Genomic DNA, 21,584 nt, shown 5'->3' with positions numbered 1-21,584 from the left:
ATTCAAACGGTCCACATCTTCCCCTTCCCACACTTACCCTTTACTTTTTAATTACATACAAGCCTATTCTATTTATTCAATCCATAAATAAGGTTGAATTTAACCAAAAATGCATATGTATACATAACTCTATTTCCAGATGTTCTGAAATGAATTTTTTTTTAAACAAGAAAGAGAGTGCTTTTATTTTCCTAATTAACAACCGGAAGTCTCGCGTCTGTTTCTGCTGCTGCGTCGGCGCTGGCTCAGGGAGGCAGGCAGTCTGACAGCTGAACGGGTCGCGAAGCCACGGCGACGCAGTCTGCAACGTTTTGATCAACAACGACCACAACAAACGGCCGTTTTACAGACGAGCACCGACACGTTTCCGCCTCGTGCGTCGCGTCTTCTCCTCCGTCCCGCGCGGGTTCACCAGAGGACGGTAACCGTTAACCTTGCGGATATTTTTTTAGAAACATTTTCTTTTTGTTCCTCTTTCACGGAGAGAGAAACGGAGCCGTGTCCGGATGTGCCAGCAGTGTCGGGCTTGCTTTTTCCTTCGCATGGCGTAGGCACATTTTTCTTCTTTTTCTTTTTCTTCTTCAAAAAGCGGGATATTCTTGATGTTTGTATGGTCGGAGGAGGCCCCCGGGTCCGCACCGCGTCCCGCTAACGTCCACCCGGTCCCCCAAATGTCCCCGTTTGTGTGGGAAATGATCAACGGAACGGTTGTGCAATAGAGAGGAAGAAGCGTCGCAGATCACATCCCGACATCTCTGAGATAGAGAGAGAGAGAGAGAGAGAGAGAGAGAGAGACATAGAGAGACATAGAGAGAACGAGAGAGAGTCCCCGGGATTACATCGATACCCCGACAGCGACGTTTGTCGTGTGAGACCGACAAAAAAAAGGTCGAGACATTCGGCTCGTGGTGTCGTGTGAACCCGCTCCGAGGATCACGATGACGGGCAGCAGCACCCCGGCGGACATGGTGAGAGAATTTGACCATTTACATCCACTCATTTCCTTCCAGGGTTTCTTCAGGTGCGACCTCCGGCTGTTCGGGGACCTTCGCTGCATCGACCCGGTGGGACTTGGTGTTTATGGGCTGTAACGTGTAACGGCGACGTGTTTGATCAAAGTTTGGGCTCGTGGATCTACAGCACAAAGTAGATTTCCCCCGTAAAGTGGCAGTTTAACTTGTGTTTCCACATGTTTACTTCTTAAATGGAACCCTTGTATACCTTTTTTGTACTTTGATGAACCGTTTTTCAAATGTATTTTCCTCTGATTCCATACAGCCGTTGTCTCCCATTGATTTCGAAACTTTCCACTGATTTGCATCAGGATGTTAATGGGAGTCTGACCCAACTAATGGCCAGTTGATGTTCATTTAATACGTTTGATTGTGGAGATTTACTGCCGGTCCCGATCACCATTTACCAATCAAGCATTACTTTCAGCCCTAAACTGTGAGGATTTCCACATTTTTGTTTTCATATAACTGCGTATGTAACATTTTGTTAGGACGTCGACTTGAGCTCCAGGAAATGGAGACGGGCCGCTGTCGGTATTTTAAACGTATTCATGGCATAAGTGAGTCATTGCAGAAGTATTGGGCAATTATGTCAGTGACGGAGAAATAAAGAAGGCGAGGTGCTCTCCTGCCCGCTCCCAAGTGCACGTTGACAGGTCGTTTCATTGCGTAGCACAATCACCCACCCCCCCCCCATCATGTCACACGGACTGATGTAGTGGGGCTTTCAAAGGAGGCCAAACCATGACCTGAAGTCTGCGGTCGCCATCGGGCGACTTTTATCTGCTGGCCCTCCCGAGACGCCGTCCTTCTTTATGACTTGTTTTGGCTCACGGTGTGTTTTATGAACTCTCGTCACAAAGGTTCCTGTCTCCTGGGCGAGCTGTTCCGCAAATTAAAAGTCGTGTAACAGGACTTTGACTCGGCTCAGCCATTCTTAGACGTGATACGACCCCCCCCCTCTCTGTGCCGGTCATCTTCGCTGCTCTGAGAATAATTCCGGGTCTATGTATAGAAAGGATAAAGCTCGTAATGTGCCCCTCCGCGCGGAGATCAGCTGCGCCTGTAACCGCCTCATCCCAAGTCTCTGTGATCCCCTGGACAGCAGGTCCGTTATGTCGTTGGGATAAGTTAGGGGTGAGCCGGTCTCCACGCGGTCGTATAGCTAAAGTTTGCAGCATCGCGAAGACTCTCCGTGGGTACGGTGGTCCTATTCGCCGACCTCTTATGACCCGGTGGCTGAATCTAGGTCTAAAGTTTAGAGACGGTCTTTCCTAACGCTGATATCCGTGTGTGCGGTGTTTTTTCTTTTGTATTATAAAACGATCACGCATCCAGAGAACCTCGCTAGATGATAAAGTGTCTTTAAGCAACACACCCGATCCCCTCAAGTATCACGTTATTATCGCATCCTTTATTTCCAGTGTCAGTGTTCAATGGTAAAATCATACTATTTCTGCCAACTCCCAAGCATTTTTTAAATATATTTATTTATTTTTGATCCCTGTGTCTTTAGTCCCAGCTTATCACTATGCCTGCAGCACAAACATAAAGGTCACATTTTCACACACAAGTGAGATATTTCTAGCTCCTTCCCGGAAGAAATGGGGGAAAAATCAACCGTTTGCATCTAACTCTTACTGTGTTGTTAAAATCAAGCCTCATTCTGTCTAGGGAAGTGTGTGTGTGTGTGTGTGTGTGTGTGTGTATATATATTACACACACACACACACACACACAGAGTGGGTGTGAGAGTAGGAGGAGAGGAGATTGCCGGTGCTAAACATTGTGGGTGAATGAATCTGAGAGACGGAATAGTCATGCGTCTTGAGGATGGAGGAGGGCATTTATTTTTTCCATCCTGAAAAGAAGAAGAAGGAGGGGGGGTGGGGGGCGGTGGGACAGGAAGAGTGAAGGATGGGGAGGGAGGGCTAATTGCCTCACTCCAGGGTGGACCGCGGAAGCGCTGACGGGGCTCTAAATGGTTCCCATGGCAACAGCGGGACACCTTTTTGATCCGAAGTCTGGATGCCGGCGCGAGTAGGTGTAATGGCCGGTGACGGTCACACTGCGGCTACGCGACGAGCCGACAGGAGAAGAACAGAGCGTCTCGGGTTTCCGATAAAACCCGCTGAATAAACACACTCCGGACCACGTAACACCTTCCAAATGAACCAAATACAATTGTTTTTAGGTTTTTCTTGCACACCATTCAGTTTTATTGACGAGTGTGTGGGATCAGGAGCTCCAGACTGCGGAGGAACCAGAGCTTTGTAAAAGATTGATCGATCACTTTTACTCTTTTTAATTGATATTTCGGTCCTTGGACCCTCATCATTCATCCGTTCAGGCAGCACCTGCACCACACGAGGTCTGTGGGGTCAATTATCATTGTCGCGAAATACTGCTAGTGTCGTTTTGTGGGAAACGTTCACTAGGTTTAACTTTGTAGGTTGTTATTCAGGGATGCTATTAATAATTTTTTGCAAAATGTCAGAATATAGTAAAAAAAAAAGGCTGAGCATGGGACTAATTTCTAAAGCCTAAGGGGATGTCTTTTTAAATATCAGTTTAGTATTGGGAGGGGGGGGGGCACCACAAGAATTCACATCCGACAAGCCAAAAATGACTTTAAATGTATCAACCGTTTTATTTATAAACCTACTCTTTCGGTACCGGCATGTGGCTTTAAGCTGCTCACCTCTGTTACTCTGTGTGTGGCTAATTATCATGACGGTGCTATGAAAGCAGTTTATAGTTCATTCCCACATTGTTAGAGCCCCCCGGGGGACCCGCCCACACACACACAGACACACACAAAGGAGTCAAAGGTTGCGGGTCGGAGGTCAGCGGTGTGTTGCTTGCATATGAAAGAACAGCGGCTGGGGAGTCCTCGCCGCTGGAAGCGGCGCTCCCCATCCCTCCACCCAACTTTAAGCTGAGCGCAGCACTTGTGACATCGAGTAGCTCAAGACAGGGAGAGGTCGGCGTGGGCGGGACGTCGGCCTCCTGCGGGAGCTGCCAACGGGGCCTTTGATTGACACTCTGAGCGCCAGAAAGAGCGCTTTTAAAGCCGCGACAGTTGGATGAAGCGCGCCGACGGATATGTGCGCAGCAGCGGACGCCGTGTGTCGCAGGTCTGAGTCACAGGTCGTGATTCCATCACCGGGTGCAGGGGGTTTGATGTATATTAACTCTGACGTTGTCACATGTAGGTCTGAGCGCGCGATGGAAAAGTTCCGAAAGTTCTGCAGTTCCGAAGATGCCGGAGTCGTCCTCAACCATTCACATATTCATTTCAAGCAGATCAGGGAACTGAGTCAGAGCTGAGATGGTGACAAATTGTGCAACGAGGCGGCTGAAGAAATCTATTCTACTTAAAACCAATGGCATGAATGATTGATGATGATAATAAAAATAATAATAATGGTAAAGAAATGAATGGGTGTCTAACATACTTTGATGCTGCAAAGCATATATCATTTGTATCGCAGAGGGCCCTAACCCTAAGGCAGGTGTTGTCCAGCATCGGCATTTCGTCGATGAGTTTTGTTAACGTGTAGAATAAATTCAATTGTATTGATGAATGTGCGACACACCAACAGGAAGTCCCATTGAGAACCTCTCCCCCATCGATTGCTTATGTAACTGCGTATGTGTGCCCGCGTGCCCTCCAGTGAGGCCCGTGTCTGTGCTTCCGTGCAATGTCCCGTTTGAAACGTGACACCTGCTGCACGTGCCTGTCAACGGCGGCTCCTTCCCCGTCTGTCACGTTTGTTCCAGCAGGTCAGTTATTCGTAGATGCACGCGTCCCCTTTGAGGGTCATAGTGCTCACAGTGGTGAAGATTGTTGTGTCAGAAATATAAAATGTACAGTACAGAACGAGTCTAACCTTTCTTGTAACCTGACCGTTATGAATATTTTGTTTTTTGAACTTGCAATGGAGCCGCATTGAAAGCCGAGCCAGACTACTTTACTGTGAATTCATCAACCTGGTCGCTTTTGCTGCTTTGCTGGTGAACCTCGACGTTGTCGTTTGTAAGTAGATTGCTTCTAATCATCATTGCCGCGTTCCTTTCTGCCACAGTAACATCAAGAAACGAAGCCCACCACAGGGGGCTGTTGCATATTCAGTTATGGAATTTAATTTTGGTGGTTTAAATGACGAATCATGGGAAAGCAGCTGGTGTCTATAGAGTATATTGTACATTAGAATCACTACAGTGCAAAGCTTCTATATGATACACCTTATTTGCTCAAGTTCAGGTTTTATTATTGTGACGTATTTACCGGTATGAATCTTGCACGTTCGGCACTTTCTGACATCCTCTTTGCTCCGCGGTGGCCGTGATCAGCGCAGTACTCTTATTATTGTTATGTCGCCAGACGAGGCATTGTGTGAGTGCTCGAGCATGTCGCTGCATTGTGTTGTATCCACAGAATACCATCCGGTCGGCTCAGATAAACCCTCCAACACAGAATCTCGTGTTACCGTAGACATGCACCGCGTTGGGGTTATTTTTGAAGAAGAAGAATTGCCGCTGCCTATAACAAGGGGATTTGTCTATATTATTGCTTATAGGTGAAAAGGGGAAGCTTGTTATGTGAAATGAGTCAGAACACGCGGAATTCTGTGTTTTTCGCCCCGCCGGTGCTGCTGCAGGCCCATTTCCTCTCTGTCGGTTCCCTTTGCAATGCTTGGAAGTGTAACCATCCAGTCGACGCATCTCCGCTACGGAAATACTGGAAGTAAACTCGTCTATTTTTTAATCTGAATGAGAAGGATGAATTGATAATCGTGTCATAATTGCATCGGGGCCCTTGGAATCGGACTTAAATCTAATCGTGAGATGCCTAGAGATCCCCCCCACCCTCGCCCCCTCCCCCCGCCTGCTGGCAACCACACAAAGCAAACCATAATAACCAGCGGGATTAAATCTTTAGGATGAAACTAGCTATTAGATTTCGCTCACACGGTTCGAAAGTGCCAGCCCACCTCCTTTTGTCGTTGGTTTCTATTTCTGATCCGCCCAGCTAGAAGACTGAATGGGTCTGTGAGGGTTTCTAAGAAGAAGAAAAAAAACCCTTGATGTGTGCGTGCTGGGATAAGGGCTTATTCTGCCTGGACATCCCCCTCCTGCACCTCCCCTTTTCAGGAGTCGACGTTGGCAGGTATGGCTTTGCTCAAGCGGAGGAATGTGTTGAACTACTTCACTGTTCTTCGGGGCTCCCGGGGTCCTGGCTGGCGAGGAAGCTTCTGGACTACACCCTTGATTAGGGTCCTACGCCCTCTTGACCGTGAATAGACACTTGTTCTAAGCCCTTGGACATTGACACCCTAGAAGCAGTGACGAGAAGTGTAATGAGCACCAAATCCAGGAGCTCTGTTATCGAATTCCTCATCATTGGGTTCCACATGCTGGACAGAAGTAAAGTGAGGACCCTCGGAGAGAGACGCAGATGTGCGAGTGTGAGCACTACCACGACGACTAGGTTGTCTGGTTTTTTTGTTCATGCACCGCGGGCACGTTTGCATGGCGCGAAAAAGAAAGCGGCGCTTCTTCCAGTTTAGTGAGACGTGTTGCAATTTTTGGCCTCGCCAAAAATTCGTGAGCGCGCACGACAAAAACGAGAACTTTGTTTTTAAGGGCGTTGTTTTTCGCGCACAAGGGCGCAGTGTGGCATCTGGGTTTGTCTTACTATTCACCGGAAAGCTGGGGGGGAAAACCCCCTGATCGTTGTTGTTTATTTTCTTAAAATGACTTGTGTGGTGGATGTTGATATGTCAAAATGAAAAGCCAAAAATATTCCGAATACTAAACCATACCAAAGACGTGACCTCCTGGTCCTGACTCTTCAGTTAAACCAAATGAGCCCAGCAAGATATTGGCTCAAAGACGAAGGAGAAGATGAATTCCTGCTTCCTCGCACCGAAGCAATGATCTCATAGGATGCTGCGTGCTGGTTGAATTGAGAAAGTAGAGAGAGAAACTTGTGTTGCAGAGAAAAACGCAAAGAGGAGCTTGGCCATCCAAACAAGAGCTCCTTGTGCTGACCATTTACTTTAATAAAGTTCTCAGTACCTGAAAGCATCAGCGTGTTTAACCTTTTGGCTCATTTGTCTTGTTGAGTTTGCCTCATAAATGATTTCATTGGAAGACAGTGTTTGCCAATCATTAATGAAGACTTCTGAGTCACCTGTTCCCATTTCCATAATGACTTTACTAATGGATACTTTTACTACATCATGGTTCTCACTGTGATGATTTCAGTTGTTCATTTAATGGAAAAACGCTGCCTGCCTGTCTTTTATTTGAATGTTGAGGTTTCAAGATGTAGCTGTCATTTTCCCACATACAATTTGAATAGATGTAAAAGAAAAAGCTCTCGTGTGACAACACTGCCTCTCCTTGTGAGTCGAAATGTTGAGTAGAAATAGAATGCATAGAAAGTGTGTGGAGGAGAATCGAGGGATGGGGAGCGGCGGTGTTTGACTCGCTTAATAAAAGGAGCCTTTCAGCTCCTCTGGAAACAATTTCCAGCTGAGGGGACATTTATATTAATACGTTGCCTTTGCCAGCACAGACTGTGTGTGTGTGTGTGTTGGGGGGAGGGGGGGGGGGGGGCGGCAGGGGGGGGGGCAGGGGCACCAGGGCAGCCAGCGAACAAGAACAAACTGTCCCTCTTCCCAATACATTTTTGACCATTTATAAGCGCGTCCATAAATCGGTCTCCGTATCCGAATGTCCCCGTGCCAGCGCAGACAGACGGACAATGCGTCCGGCTCCTGCGTCAGAGGGTCAGTGTTTAAGGACTTTAGGTCCCAGACGGGTTGGACATTAGCAACGGAGCATCATCCAAAGGTCAGGCCTCATCGACTGGCTCTTCCAACCGGATCAGCTGGTCCCCGGATCGCACGTACGCACCTTTAAACGCAGACTTTCTCTCTGCCGGGGATGTTCAGCTAGCTAGCTAAGCTAATAAAGCTGAGCTTCAAAGTGTATTTGAAATGTTAATAACAGAAATAATCAATTTATCTGTTCATTTTAGTTGAGAATTACAATTTCAAATGTCAGGACAAATTTAAGAAGTTCAATGTCCAGCCCAAAACCCAAGGACATTGAATTTTGAGTAAGAAAAAACTATTTTAAAAAAAAGCAAAAAAAGAAATCTTGACATTTCAGATATCAAGTGAAGATGTTTTGCCTTTTGTTTGTGAAAAGACCGAATCAATTATTTAAAAATAATCCGTAGGTATCGTATGTCATCGGTGTATGTCATTTAGAGCCGTCCACCATTGTTAAATAATCCTCAATAACCCCCATGACCTGACTATTTATCTCCACAGGTCATTCTGGTGAAGCTTGTGGGTCAAATACACCAAGAACTAACTAAACTAGAGCCGTAATCCTCAGCTGACAATGTGAGTCAGCTTTAGTATTTAAGATTTCAGGGATTTGGTAACATTCACTGTGGACACTAATAATCCTGCGAATGTTTCATATGGTGGATATCAATAAAATAAATCAATAAAAGAGTGTGTCAGCGTGTCAGTGTGAATGGTGAAAAAGCATAGAGAAGGTCTATTAGGCCTTCATACTGTCCCGCACAAATGTATCATTGCATGTTAGATGCTGTGGAGCAATCTGACTTTAAATCTCTCTCATGATCCCAGAAGTGTGTGTGTGTGTGTGTGTGTGTGTGTGTGAGTGGTCTGAAATAAAGCATTGGACCTTGCACAAGAATGCTTGAAGGCCTTTTTAATTTATTTTCTTTAGCTTTCTTGAAATGAGGAAGCACTCTTTATCTTTAGGGAACCAGCAGAACTCTTACTCAGAAAGAGGACATCAGATACCAGCGCGACGGCTTTATTACACATTTCTGTCTGGTGGCCCCTCTGGGCCAAAGATCACATGGCCAAACACACGGTAACCACAACAACGGCAGCGCTCGCCGTCCCTTTACGCTCTGCATTCTAGGCCCGTGGGCCTTTGAAAGCTGCGGTGAACAAGGCTGGCGCGTTTTGGCGGAGTTGAGCTGACTTCCATTCAGCCCGTCACACAGCCGACGTTGGTACGGTTGTCGTGTCAGACTCACCAGAACCCCCGAAGGCTCATAAGATGGCAGGTGCCTTAGTCCAGTTCGATCTTCTTAAATCTAAAACGCGGTGTTGAATATAAACACGGCTTAAGTGGCCGTGACCTTTTTTTTTAAAGCTGCCTCTGCAAGCTGCTGTGAGCTGTTGGATGTATGAGGAGTAATCCCACCGTCCAACATGGCTGTGGACATCTTAATTATGTCCACACAACGTCTAAACACCACCCTTTGGCCGGTTATGACGTCTTTTTTAAATCCCCGCCTCAGAGTGGAACAATGCTTGTCAAAGGTCTTGATTGGGTCCCCGGGCGCCCCCCCCCCCCCCCCCCCCCCCGCCTTGGTCCTGAGCCTTCCTGTTGTTGTCTCCTGACTGAGGCCGCCTTTTTCCTGTGGTGCACAACAAAAAGGGCCCGCGTCTGTTGTGACTGCATTCGATTGTTCCACCTACAGCTGAATGTAGTGCAGAATATAAATGACCTTATTGAAAATACACCTTTTATAAAGTGTAGGCTTCACCGCGATGTAATGCAGACCGTGCGCATGTATGAGAAGCTCTCATTGCATGGAAATCTGCATCTATTCCTGACACTGCATGCGTCTTCATTCCTGAATAGGCAACGTGTGTGTGTGTGTGTGTGTGTGTGTGTTAGTAGTAATACTTCTGGTTGAATCTGTCCGGTGCCATCTGGTAAATTCTAGCACAGGGGGGAATTTTAGCTTGCCAGAAGTCTCTATCTTTGGCCTCTCACACACACACACACACACACACGCACACACTCACACACATACACATTCTCTCTCTCTCATGTAAACACTCATTTTGTCAGCCACACACACATGGCATCACGTGAGTTGTGTGACTGCAGGGCAGTACTGTTTTCTGGGGGATAAAAAGGAAATGCAGTGTTGTGGATGTAACTGGATGTCGTCTCCCAGCCGTTTCTCCTTTCTCTCAAGATGATGCTCTCTCTCTCTCTCTCCCCCCATGTTACATCAGTTTATTTCATGTCAGCGAGAAGAAACAGTCTGTTTTTTCTCGTTTCACGTCGTTCTCTATAACAGATTGTTTAAATCAATTAATGAGAATACAAGAACTACATTTCAACAATGGCCTAATGCTTAGTTGGATGTGCACATGAACTACATGGAGCAGAAGGGTTACAAATCATCCTCACCGCAGGACATTCGCTACACGGGGGGGTGGGACCACCTAGGAAAAAGGACTGGACAGAGAGGCAATGTGGAAACAGACCAGGGAGCAAAGGGGTGGATGTGGTTCTCTTGGGGGGGGCGGGGAAGCATTGGGGTGCTTAACTTGACTCTGGGGGGCTTTTCACACACCGGGGGTTGGGAAAACACGGGGGGAGGAAAGGGGAGGGGGGGACATGGGGGAGGTAGTCACCTTAGTGAGACACACTGTGACTGAAGTAAGAGGAGGAGGAGCAGAGCAAATGGAAGGAGGTCGAGGACAGGAGGTCCTTTCATCGGGGCGCGTCGGCCTTCTGTGTGGTCCCTTCACACCAGCGGCACGCCGACACGTGGCTCCTCCGTCTCCGGCGGCAGTGGCCGGAGAGACAAAAAATCCACTTTAGTTTGTGAAACGGTACCGCACCGAAATAAGAGGAAATACTATCCAGTGCCGATTCAAACGACACTTACACACAACAGCATGTTTTCTTCAGTCACAATTGTTTTGTCCAACAGTACTTCAATGTGCTTTTTGACCCGAGACAAAAGGCACAGTGGCGTGCAGAGCTGAATACACTATACCAAAGAGACATATTCATTCCTAAATGTATTGTAAAATCGAGCCCTAAATAACGTTAAAGCGAAACCAGTATTTCTCTCTACGAAGGTTAAACTGTGAAATGAATCCGTGGCTCACCAGGGCGTCGAACCGCGAGGGGGATCGGTGCAAATCGGCCGCAGTCCGTCACACCCGTACTGCTTTATGACATTCACACACCAGTCTCCGTCCCTGATCAGGTCTCTGGGAGAAGGGGACTCGCGGTCTAGATGCTGACTGGGGGATGGGGGGGGGGGTCGACAGTCGATTTAAGCTTACCGGGGTGATTTCACTTCTTGTCCCATGGTTTCAAACGCTGAGCCTCGGTGGCCATTTTGAGCGGTGTGTGTGTGTGTGTGTGTGTGTGTGTGTGTGTGTTTATTGCTCATGCACGAGCGAATGAGCGAACCTCCCCCCCCTCCCTCAGTTCCGCAGGCTCGCTTCCAAAAAAATGTCAGTGTTTCCTGTGTGCCCCCTTTAGCATCAGACCTCGTCATCACTATCATGGCGTCTGTACAGCATCAGCACTTTGGATGCGTAATACAGGACTGTTGTCTTTACTCCCCCCTTCTAACCGATAAGTCTCCTGGTACGTCGCTCGCTTTCTACGCGTTTCCCTTTTCGTTTTTCAGCCGAGGTCCGACGGGAACGAGGCTGCCGGTGGAATTTAATGAAGTGACACCTTCTTGGTTCTGGGGCCTTTGGGGGGGCGGGGGGGGAAAGAGTGTGCAAATGTGTGCAGGTGCACTTCTTTAAACGCCCCCGGGCTGCACCGCCCTGCGGTCGAGAAGAAGAGGGGCAGGATGCAGGTGTCTGCGGTGGCGGTGGGCCGTACTTAAGAGGTTAGGGTTACAAGTGCAAACCTTGTGTTCTTCTGTTGTTCTCAGTGAAGCCAGTAGATGAGAACAGACGAGGAGCTGAAGAAAAGGACTTAAACCGGCCACAGGTGGGGGTGTGTGGACAGACTCAACATAGCAACACGTAACAAAGTCTGCGGCTTTGTGGTCATTTGCACAGAGAAGCACAACGAGATCCCCAGTTCGCTGTGCTGTCAGCCATTCATAAACACGTCTGCTTTGAATGAAAGAAGACTTAAGAATGCAACTGGAACGCATGATGAAAACTAAAGTGGAAACACAAAGTAGTCACATTTTCTTCAGGTGCCAAAGGGAAAGCATTGAGACGTGTGCACAGGCATCGATCAGCTGCCGTGTGTGTGTTTGTGTAGCAGAACAGCAAACTGAGGAACTTGTGGTGTAGAAGACCGTGTTGTAAACCTGAGACGTGGAAACACTCTCAGTCGGGCCTGTTTTTAGTCCGGCGTCAGTAATGATCTGTAACCCGTTCACGCGCTGCAGATGCTAAAACACACACGCGTTTTATGCTCAGCGACTCTTTTGTCGTTTTGGACGACACCTTTTCCTTTGACACACCTTCTCGCAGAGAGTTTGAAACTCTCACATCTAACTTTTATAAATCCTCTCCCTGATTTGCTAAAAGTAGCTTAAATTCACATGCAGTCAACAATTACTGTCCGAGGTGGGGAGGCCGTGGGTGTAAGTGTGTGTGTGCGTGAGTGAGAGCGACACAGTACAGTAATTAACTTGAGTTTCGGCTCACGAGTGGCGCGCCGACTCATTGTCCCCTGGGGGTGTGAACAGCCATTTTGAAAGGTGGAGAAGCGAGACGACGAGCAGAGGGGGAGGCGGCAGGCGGCCATTTCAGACGAACCAGCGTCAAACTCTTTGCGATCAGAAAGAGGAAGCGACAGGAGGCCCGTGCGATCAGAGGCACCTACCTGCCGCCTGTCAGGAGACCTGGAATGCGGCAGCCTGTGTGTGGTGTGTGTGTGTGTGTGTGTGTGTGTGTGAGGCATGTTTTTCAGAGGAGTGAGCCGGGAAGGGGGGATGACAGCAGGAAAAAGGCGCTCTACCTGTTTCTCAAACGAGGAGAAGCAGCTGATTGATTAAAGGGTTTTCTGTTTTTAAAGAGGGAGAAAGATGGAGAGCGAGCTGTCACTGCCGGCGCGCAGGAAGCTGCCTATCACGGCGGTTTGAAGGAGAGGAGAGCAGCGCGGCGGTGTTTACGCTTGTGATGAGGATGTCAGCTTATGAAAGGATAGCGAGACGGTGAGACGAGGTACGATGGGGCGGCTGTGTGCAACGAGAGGCACGGCCGAGCTTTGTGGCTCATTTCCTGTTGAAAAGCTGCACCACCAAACACTCCCGAGTCTGAAAAGAGGACTTGAAGATGCCCAAATCCCCATCGTCAAACAATGACCTTCCCCTAATGATCACAGCACGCATGTGTATTGAGTCTTTGCTGGAGAGCTGAAAGTGGAGCGTTTCTTTGCGTCGTGCGAGTAAATGGCCACAGGATGTTTTGATGCTACTCTGAAGGAAGGAGGCTTTCATTTAACAGCTCCGATAACGCTGAAATGTAGCCATTAGCAGCCTCTGCCACAGGAAGTGCCAATCGGAAAAAGGTATGTGGCGTTGGCCTTCACGGCGCCGTTCACAGTAGACCTTCTCTTGAATGATTCATGTGATTATTTATATTGAAACTCCAATGGCGATTGGCCCAAGACGTTCCGGGATCACATGCTTTACGTTAGTAACGTTCGCTACTGTCTTGTCATATCCATACTAATACCTAACTCTTTGTCTTAATCTTCTTTCCTCAACCACCTCATGGAAACAGCAGCTACCTAACGTTGCATATGGCGCACGTTGTGTGATACGAGCCGTTTGTTAAGCAGGCCAAAACAAGCAACGACACACACGAGCCGTGGTAGATAAGTGCCATAAGAAGATGGTGAAGTTAATAATAAACACACTGTAGGGTCAAGGTCCTGCTGTTTGTTTTGAGATCATTGCCGCAGTGAAAAGGTCTGTTGGATCCCTTGGCGGACTTCAGTGACGCAGATGTTTGAACCGAGCTCATGTAGTCATGTGCCTTGATGTTGAAGTGCTTGGTAAGACACGGCGCCACGTAAAGTAATTGGAAATCGGCACAAAAGGATGCGCATGGCCTCACTCACGAGCTTCTAAAGAGAAGATTTTAAGAGTAATGTCTCTGTTTTTTCTTCGATCCGTCCCTGCTTTTATTTTGGATCTCCTGTATTTAATGTCAACGTATTTCAGCTCCTTCTCTAGCAGTTGGTTGCCTCAACTGTTTGTTTAATTCCGGTTATTAATGTGTTAGAAAGCGGTTTTTTTTTTGCAAAAACATGCTTTTGAGGTGTGGTAAAAAGACCCATAAGAAGCCCATAAAGAAGTGATTGCAGTAATGCGCTTCCCCCAATACTGAGAGACGCACGTACTCCCAACCACAATGAGACCGCAGCCGCTTACTTCTGCCTATTATCAGTCAGCACACAAAGGAACTCTCACAAAAAAAAGAAAATCCTAATAACCTTAAAAAAAAGAAAGAAAGATTAGGCTTTTTGACGAATCCAAAGAGTTTATTTTCCCTTCAGCTTCTGACGCGTGAAGAAGAAGTCGAGCTCCGGGCAGCAACGCTGTGCCATCACGTACATCGATTCAGATTTCTTTTCAGGCCATTTTTTAATTAAAAAAAACAAAACAATGGCTCCACGAGCAAATTGGCAGTTAATCACTTCAGTAGCTCTTTGTGTGTTTGCTAAAAAGCATTTTCTGGACTAATTAGTAAAATCCGAGGAGGTGTCCTTCTGGCTGCCCCTCTCGATCTCTTCTCCTCTTCCTGTGTCTTTGTCCGCCGTTTGTTCAACAAGCCGCAACATACCCAATACGTCTCTTATTTTTAGTAATTATAAAAATAACTGATAATTCGTGTGGGATTTGTAATCTCAAAGCGTAACTACGTTCTTTGGGTATCCATAAGATTTAATAGGCGAGTTAAGGAAGGCCGGCTCGGACTAATCACCCACCTCCTCTCATTCATACAGTCGGGCATCAGCTTACGCACACTTACATATGAAGCCGGCCTGATATATTCCCACAGGAAGGCTTCCCTCTCTGTTATTTGTTGACTGCTGCAAAGAGCAGCAATACTCCTTAATGCACTTATAAACCCAGCGCGCACTCTATCGCCTGGAGGAAGAGTCGGGAGTGGTACTCGGGGAGGAATAATTATAGACGGCGTTGGATTTCCTGCTCTCCACCGCGTGCCAGCGGTGTTCAGCCGAGAGGGGTTCGCTTCCCTCTCATGTTTACGCCATGGCACTACTTATTTTGTTTTCAAAAATAAAAAAAGATCCCACAAGCTTTTTTTTTTCTGGCACCGTCTTAGTTGGAAGAGTGATAGTGAAATGACACGCCTGGAAACACATGACCGTTGTCATCAGGGGAGCCGATCGTTTACTCTGCTGTTGTTTGCAGAACATTTTAGCATTCACTCAAGTTTCCTTCAAAGAAGTTGCCAATCAAAGTTTCCTACGAGTTCGAGAGATCTCGTTTTGTTTGTTGTCGTACCGGAGGGCGCCACGTATACCTGGTACCAGGTAACAGCTTGTGTGAAGTTCACGCAAGCTGTTACTTTCACATGCAAACATTTGGGGAAGTGATACATTCACCATGGTCTAGTTCTCCATAAGCTTTGCAAACTGCTAAATCTTATGTTGTAGGTGTTATCAGGTCCAGCCACGGTAACGACCAGGTGATCGACCGTAATGGAGTAAGTCTTACCGCTTCGGTAGAGGGCCTTCCTTCTGCACCGCGGACCCTCGTTGGCGGCGTGCTTCAACGGAGGACTTGCTGCACGTTCGCCACACGGTCGCTGAATCGCCCACATTCCGCAGATTCTCGCTCTGATGATCTGCATCCAACCTTTATGGTTGAAACTTGTCCCTTGTGAACCACAGCGGAAAACTGCTTTCTTTGGTAATTTCTTTCAGTTTTACTCCGCAGACACGCGCTGTGTGTAAGACCCTTTGTGTGTGTCTCTGCGTGGCTGCGTGCGCTTGCGTGAAGCAGGCACGTATAAATATATAAAGTCTGAGCCATCGGTCTGATCTCTCTACTCGTTTGCACGTGTTTGTTGGCTCGATGTGTGTGTGATGGTATGAGTTCCTCTACGTGGCCCTTCCATTTTTAACCCCATAAGCTGATTGGCTAACGCGCTTACGCAGATGCCGCTTTCAATCTGTCGGTGTTTGCACTCTGTTGCATCGCCGGCCCTGTGTGCGACTTTGTGTCTTTGTACATAAGTTTGTGTTTGTGCTGCTCAACGGAGTATTTTTTTTTTTTGTGTGCAGGGGGGCTAACGGACGCTTGGCACACGGGAACCCGGTAGAAACAATGGCACCTGCGTGGGTTCTGTGCACACACTGCAAGCCAGGCGCGCAAATATAGACAGCCAAGTCAAACACACACACACCCACCACAGACCTTTGTGCCGTGTTGTGTGCACGCTCTTAAAGGCAAATTGTACTACTGCTAAACCCAGTATTTGGGGTCTTTTAAGATGAGAAATGAACTACTGAAATCTGGGCCTCCCGATTTATTGAAAGCAGTCAATTGGAAACAAGTGATTAGTTCAGTTGGCACGTTGAAGATGATATTTTAGACTAAAGGGTAAAAGTGCTGAATCGTTATTGTTTTGTTGACTATTACTGTATAATGCTTAAATTGCTGCTTTTTGGTCCTTCACAGGATTTAAAACATGTTTGACTTTTACCAGATATGATTAAGGTTATGAAGGTGGAGAAATGATGCCAACATTGCTGTCTGTGTGCTGTGAGTGAGAGTAATCCAGTCCAACCGGTTTCCGTACGCTGACTCAGCAGAGCTGAAGTCCACACTGTTCCCAGTGAATAAATGAGCAACATATTGTGATTTTTTTTTTTTTTTTTAACTGTTATTTTATTTAGTATTTGGAAAATGAAGAAAATCCTCAATAAATGCATAATGTGTCTAATGTACAGTAAAATTAGCAAATTTAAATGTTTGTCTCATGAGGATCACTAGTGGTGAAGGTGACAACTGTGAGAGAATTGTGAACCAAAGACAATGAAGGAGAGCTCGAGGGGTTTGAGAGAAAAGTGAGGAGGAAGTCGGAGAGGCATCTGGGACTTAATCCCGCTGAAGGACACTCCTAAGGGTCCTCGCATCCTTCTCCTACTTCCTACTAAATTAATTCACTTGAACTTGTGCGCTGAGTTTTTCTCTGTGTTAAATGTCACACATGACAGTTCCTTGTGTTCCTTCCATTTGATTTTTCTTCTATCTAACGGACATTTTCTTAATCTGTTTTGCAGATAAACCTGCGGCTTATTTTAGTCAGCGGGAAGACGAAAGAATTCCTCTTCTCTCCGAACGACTCCGCGGCCGACATTGCCAAACACGTGTATGACAACTGGCCGATGGGTGAGTAGCTGTGTTTGGATTCCTCCGTGAGAGTCACTGCCGCCGGCACTCAACGAATGACGTGGCGACAGTGACAATGCAAAGCCAATCAAATCACCCCGAGGTCATCCGGGCGTTTTCTACTTCGACGTATTTGTACCTCTTCACCATTCATTTCAAGTCTCACGGGCCTTTTGTTCATAAATCAAATGATCTCATAAGCACAGCTGCAGTCTGTTTGCACAAGCTGTAATAAGTAAACACGTGAAGCATCAGGCCTGGCGATCGGACTTATCTCGGCGGTTGTTCGGGCTGAAGATGAAATCAGATGAGTGCTTCACTCTCCGAACCCAGTCGAACCTGCTGCTGGTGACCTACATGCAGGTCAGAGTAGCAGCGTGAGAACGGGCCAATCGTTGGTTGGTTAACCAGAGGGAGCGCCTCCTTTCGGATCGATTAGCATCTCCGTACACTCACCTCCCTTCTGTAGTGCACCCGCTTCCTAGATGCCTCCGCACCACAGATTTTCCCCACGGCGCTGTGAATAGAACCAAATATCGGAGAGAACTATAAAATGATGTATATGAACTTGAATGTGAGAGAATCTGGGTGTGGGTTTTGGAAGCATGCATCGTCCACCCCCCCCCCCCCCCCCCCACCTCAGACAGTTGAACCCGAAGCGGGCCCTCAGTCAGCACCGACACCCTCTGTTTAGCTGGAGACAAACATCTGGTTGCCAGATGCTGCTGCTGTGCAACACCCCCCCCCTCCCCCCCCCGCCGCCTCCTCTCTCCCCTTCATTTTTTGGTCTGTAGCTCTTCCCCAGCCACGCCCCATCTTTGCCTTTTTATGAGTGTGTCGTGCTCGTCTTTTGTCTTCCTCCATGTTCTATTTAACACCCCCCCCGCTTTTTTTTCTTCTTTCAGACTGGGAGGAAGAGCAGGTCAGCAGTCCCAACATCCTGAGGCTGATCTACCAGGGCCGGTTTCTGCACGGCAACGTAACACTAGGAGGTGAGGAAGCACAGAGAGTACAACAACCCTTCATCACACAAATGCACCGCCGGGAGTTGCCGGAAAGTTCTTTGCTGCTCTCGTCTCTTTCCCCGAAGCAGCGGAACAGAGGAACCTCAGTGCTCCGGACAAGTCTGCTTTGACGGAGAGAGAGAGGGAGGAGAGAGGAAACACCGAAAAGAGGGGGGAGAGTGGTCCGGATAAGGGGCATTAGACCGACAGTAGTCTAGACCTAAAGCCTTTTTCAGTCAGCTTGGCCTAATTTTGAATTGACGGCTGTTTTGTTCTCACACGACATTACTGCCAACTATCTGATCGTCCTCTTATCTTTGGTCAAACCTGAGATGCATCGACACCGCATGGCGCACAAGGGACGGGATTAATGAGCAGTTTTGTGGAGTTACAGAGCTGCAAGTACTGCGGCCTCGTATTAACTTCAATGTGGTGCGTGGATCAAGTTTTAAATAAAAGTACATACATTTTGATTTTATTTTTTACATCTGGCAGCTTCCCATCAAATATCACAGTCCTATTTTTAAAATGCCAAAACATATTATAATATAGGAAATCAATTAAACGTTGTCCTCGATTTATGTAAGTAAAGAGTTACAGAAAGACGTGGAGATTTGCAAAGGAATATTTATATCACAACAGGGGCGATACATCCAGCATCATAGGTGTCCAAAGCATTTGCTGTGTTCCAATTTGAGCCCAAGCGCTTCCTGTTGAAAGAGGCATGTGTCAATAACGGACTCTGACGAGCATCGATTGGACGACATAAATAACATGATCGCGTCATCGACACACATATTGATTTGTCCCCCGAGTCCTACTGAGAGTGAAACGCTTTCCAAAAGTTTCTTTTCTCTTAAACAGCTTTTATTATTTGTTAAATGACTTTGTAAAGATGGATGTACTGATTCTCTCTCAGTAACCTTTGCTTCCCCCACCCCACCCCCCCCCCTCTCTCTCTCTCTCTCTCTCTCTCTCTCTCATCTCCCCGACTAGCTCTCAAGCTGCCCTTGGGGAGGACCACAGTGATGCATTTAGTTGCCAGAGAGACTTTGCCTGAGCCAAATTCCCAAGGTAACCATCCCGTCTTCCCTTTCAGCGGGCCTTTTCACACGCTGAGCAACGTTCTGCTCCCCGACACCATGTATCCCCACACAGGAACAGCCACAGCCCTTCATGTGTATCCCTAAGATACAGCACATTGTGTAGAGTATACAGCCAAAATAAATCATATTATTGTGTGTGTGTCAAATGGTTATTGTGGTCTAGAAAAACACTATTTCTGCTCCACTACATTATTCGCACACTGCAATAGAGCCACGCTTTTGTTTGGACAGTTGCAAATGAAGGTACAATGTTAGTTGGCGTCGCTCACTGTTAAAACAGGAACAAAGCTCTTGATTGGATTACCTTGAAGTTTTGTGGTAGTTTTCAACACTCAGTCTGAGTAACATGTCCACGCATTTAAAGGCTTATCAGACAAAATGCTGCTCTGAGAGAGGATTTAACAGCTACATTATAATTTATCGTTAGCGTAGATCTGTATTTGACAGGCCGACATAACACTTTGTTGACTGTTTGTGTTCTCAGGTCAGAGGAATAGAGAGAAGACCGGGGAGAGTAACTGCTGTGTCATCCTGTGAATACACGCCGCCGCTGCCACCGTCCCTCCATCCTTCTCCTCCGTTCCCGCGTCAACATCTTGGACCCACTGATTTGGTTCCCGGTGCTGAAACGTGGCCACAATGTGGATTTGCATACAGACAAACATAGCAGACACACCTTTTTTCCTTTTGTTTTCCCTCACACACACACACACACACACATTTAGAAAGACATGCTGCTTGAGGACACACGGTAGGGAGCAGGACATGTATTCACTTTAGAGTTGATTCCTTTGTCTCAACTGAGAAATTAGTGGATGAACTGGATTTGCAAATGGTTTTTTCTTTTTGTTCTTTTTTTCTTAATGCACACCTTTTTTTAAAGCATTCTGGCACACAGACACACACACACACACACACACACGTACCTGCAATACACAGAAACAACGTGTGCAACCATGCTCAGTCGGCCTGTTTAAAGCTCCTCATGCTAGCTTGGTAATCATAGTAATGCAGTGCCCAAGTTTGTGTGTGGCCTTGTTTTCTCATTTAGACCGCTGAGAACTTTAACCACTAACAACTCGCCAACACAATTGCACCCCCCCCCCCCGCCCACACACACACTTTAACTTCCTGTCTACAGATCCAGCCAGATGTGCTTGTGTGATCTCCCTCGGGTGCAGCCGACAGAGCTCAGACGTGCCTGATAAGAGAAGTCAAACCGTGACACACACACACACACACACACACACACGTGTCCTTTTTACTGCCCTCCTGTCCATGTGCCCTGAACAGTCACAAGAGAGAACTGATTCCTTTCTCCTGCTGAGTGCTGTAGAGGCCTCAACGCGTCTTTTAGTCGCCACACGCTGAGCCAAACCAAGCCTAACAGACAAACAAATGGACAAACAACCCGTGTTGGTGGTCTTGTTTTGGTTATTTGTTTAAGTTTTGACAGTCCACGCATATTACTGACCGACCAGTGTTGTGATTAATAAAACATCGTGTCAGTTTTTTTTCCTTCCCTCATGCACCATCATCTCTCGCTCCTTTTAAAAAAATAAAAGTGTTGTGAAGGATCCCTCTGAAACATTGCTGACCGGCACGGAATTCACTCGGAATGAAAATGCTCCTCATTCGTCTTAATTCGCTCCTCCTCGGCTCCTCATTTGCACAACCAAAGCATGTGCTCCTTCATCAGATTAATACAAATGTATAAAAGTTTTATTGTTTTATTTTATATTTTTCCAATGGAACTATTGTTCCACACTATGATAAGGTGTAGAGTATATTTAATATGAATCTTGTAGAGAACATGATCAATCTAATCTCGTTGCTGCGCAGTATATTGGTGTGCAGTAATGATTGTGTATGCGGTTAGCTTCTAGCCAGCTCACAGTCGCTCGCTGACAATGTCTTGTGCTTAAGAGCAGCAACACTTCCCTAATCATCAAACAGACTATAGAGTATTTTATTTACTTTCATCTGTGATCTTTTATTACTGCTTTTGCATTTGTTTATAATTTAATGTAATCCTGTTTTGCTTTTAAAGAATCGCTATGTAACAGCACTAGGTCTTAAAACTATTGTTTATATTGATCAGGGTTCAAATATGTACAGAGCTAAGTGTTTTCAAACAAATTGTAAATAGCACTAATGCCCCCCCCACCCCCCCACCCCCCTCTCCAAAATGGAATACATCTGTAAACTAAATAAAGGTTATTCAAGTGCA

General features: G+C 46.8%; 1 protein-coding gene across 1 annotated transcript; it reads left to right on the top strand.

The window, feature by feature from the left end:
* The first annotated feature begins 211 nt into the window (after window positions 1-211).
* On the top strand, window positions 212-21,584 carry ubl3a (ubiquitin-like 3a). Its single transcript, XM_040181507.2, has 5 exons — window positions 212-968; window positions 17,136-17,244; window positions 18,150-18,236; window positions 19,245-19,322; window positions 19,839-21,584. Exons 1-5 carry the CDS (start codon window positions 939-941, stop codon window positions 19,889-19,891), a joined length of 357 nt encoding a protein of 118 aa, XP_040037441.1. The 5' UTR covers window positions 212-938; the 3' UTR covers window positions 19,892-21,584.

This window comes from Gasterosteus aculeatus, chromosome 7 (assembly GCF_964276395.1).
Source record: "Gasterosteus aculeatus chromosome 7, fGasAcu3.hap1.1, whole genome shotgun sequence".
NCBI classification, from domain to species: domain Eukaryota; kingdom Metazoa; phylum Chordata; class Actinopteri; order Perciformes; family Gasterosteidae; genus Gasterosteus; species Gasterosteus aculeatus.
Note: the sequence above shows the minus strand (reverse complement) of the source record. Positions and strands in the feature narration are given on the sequence as shown.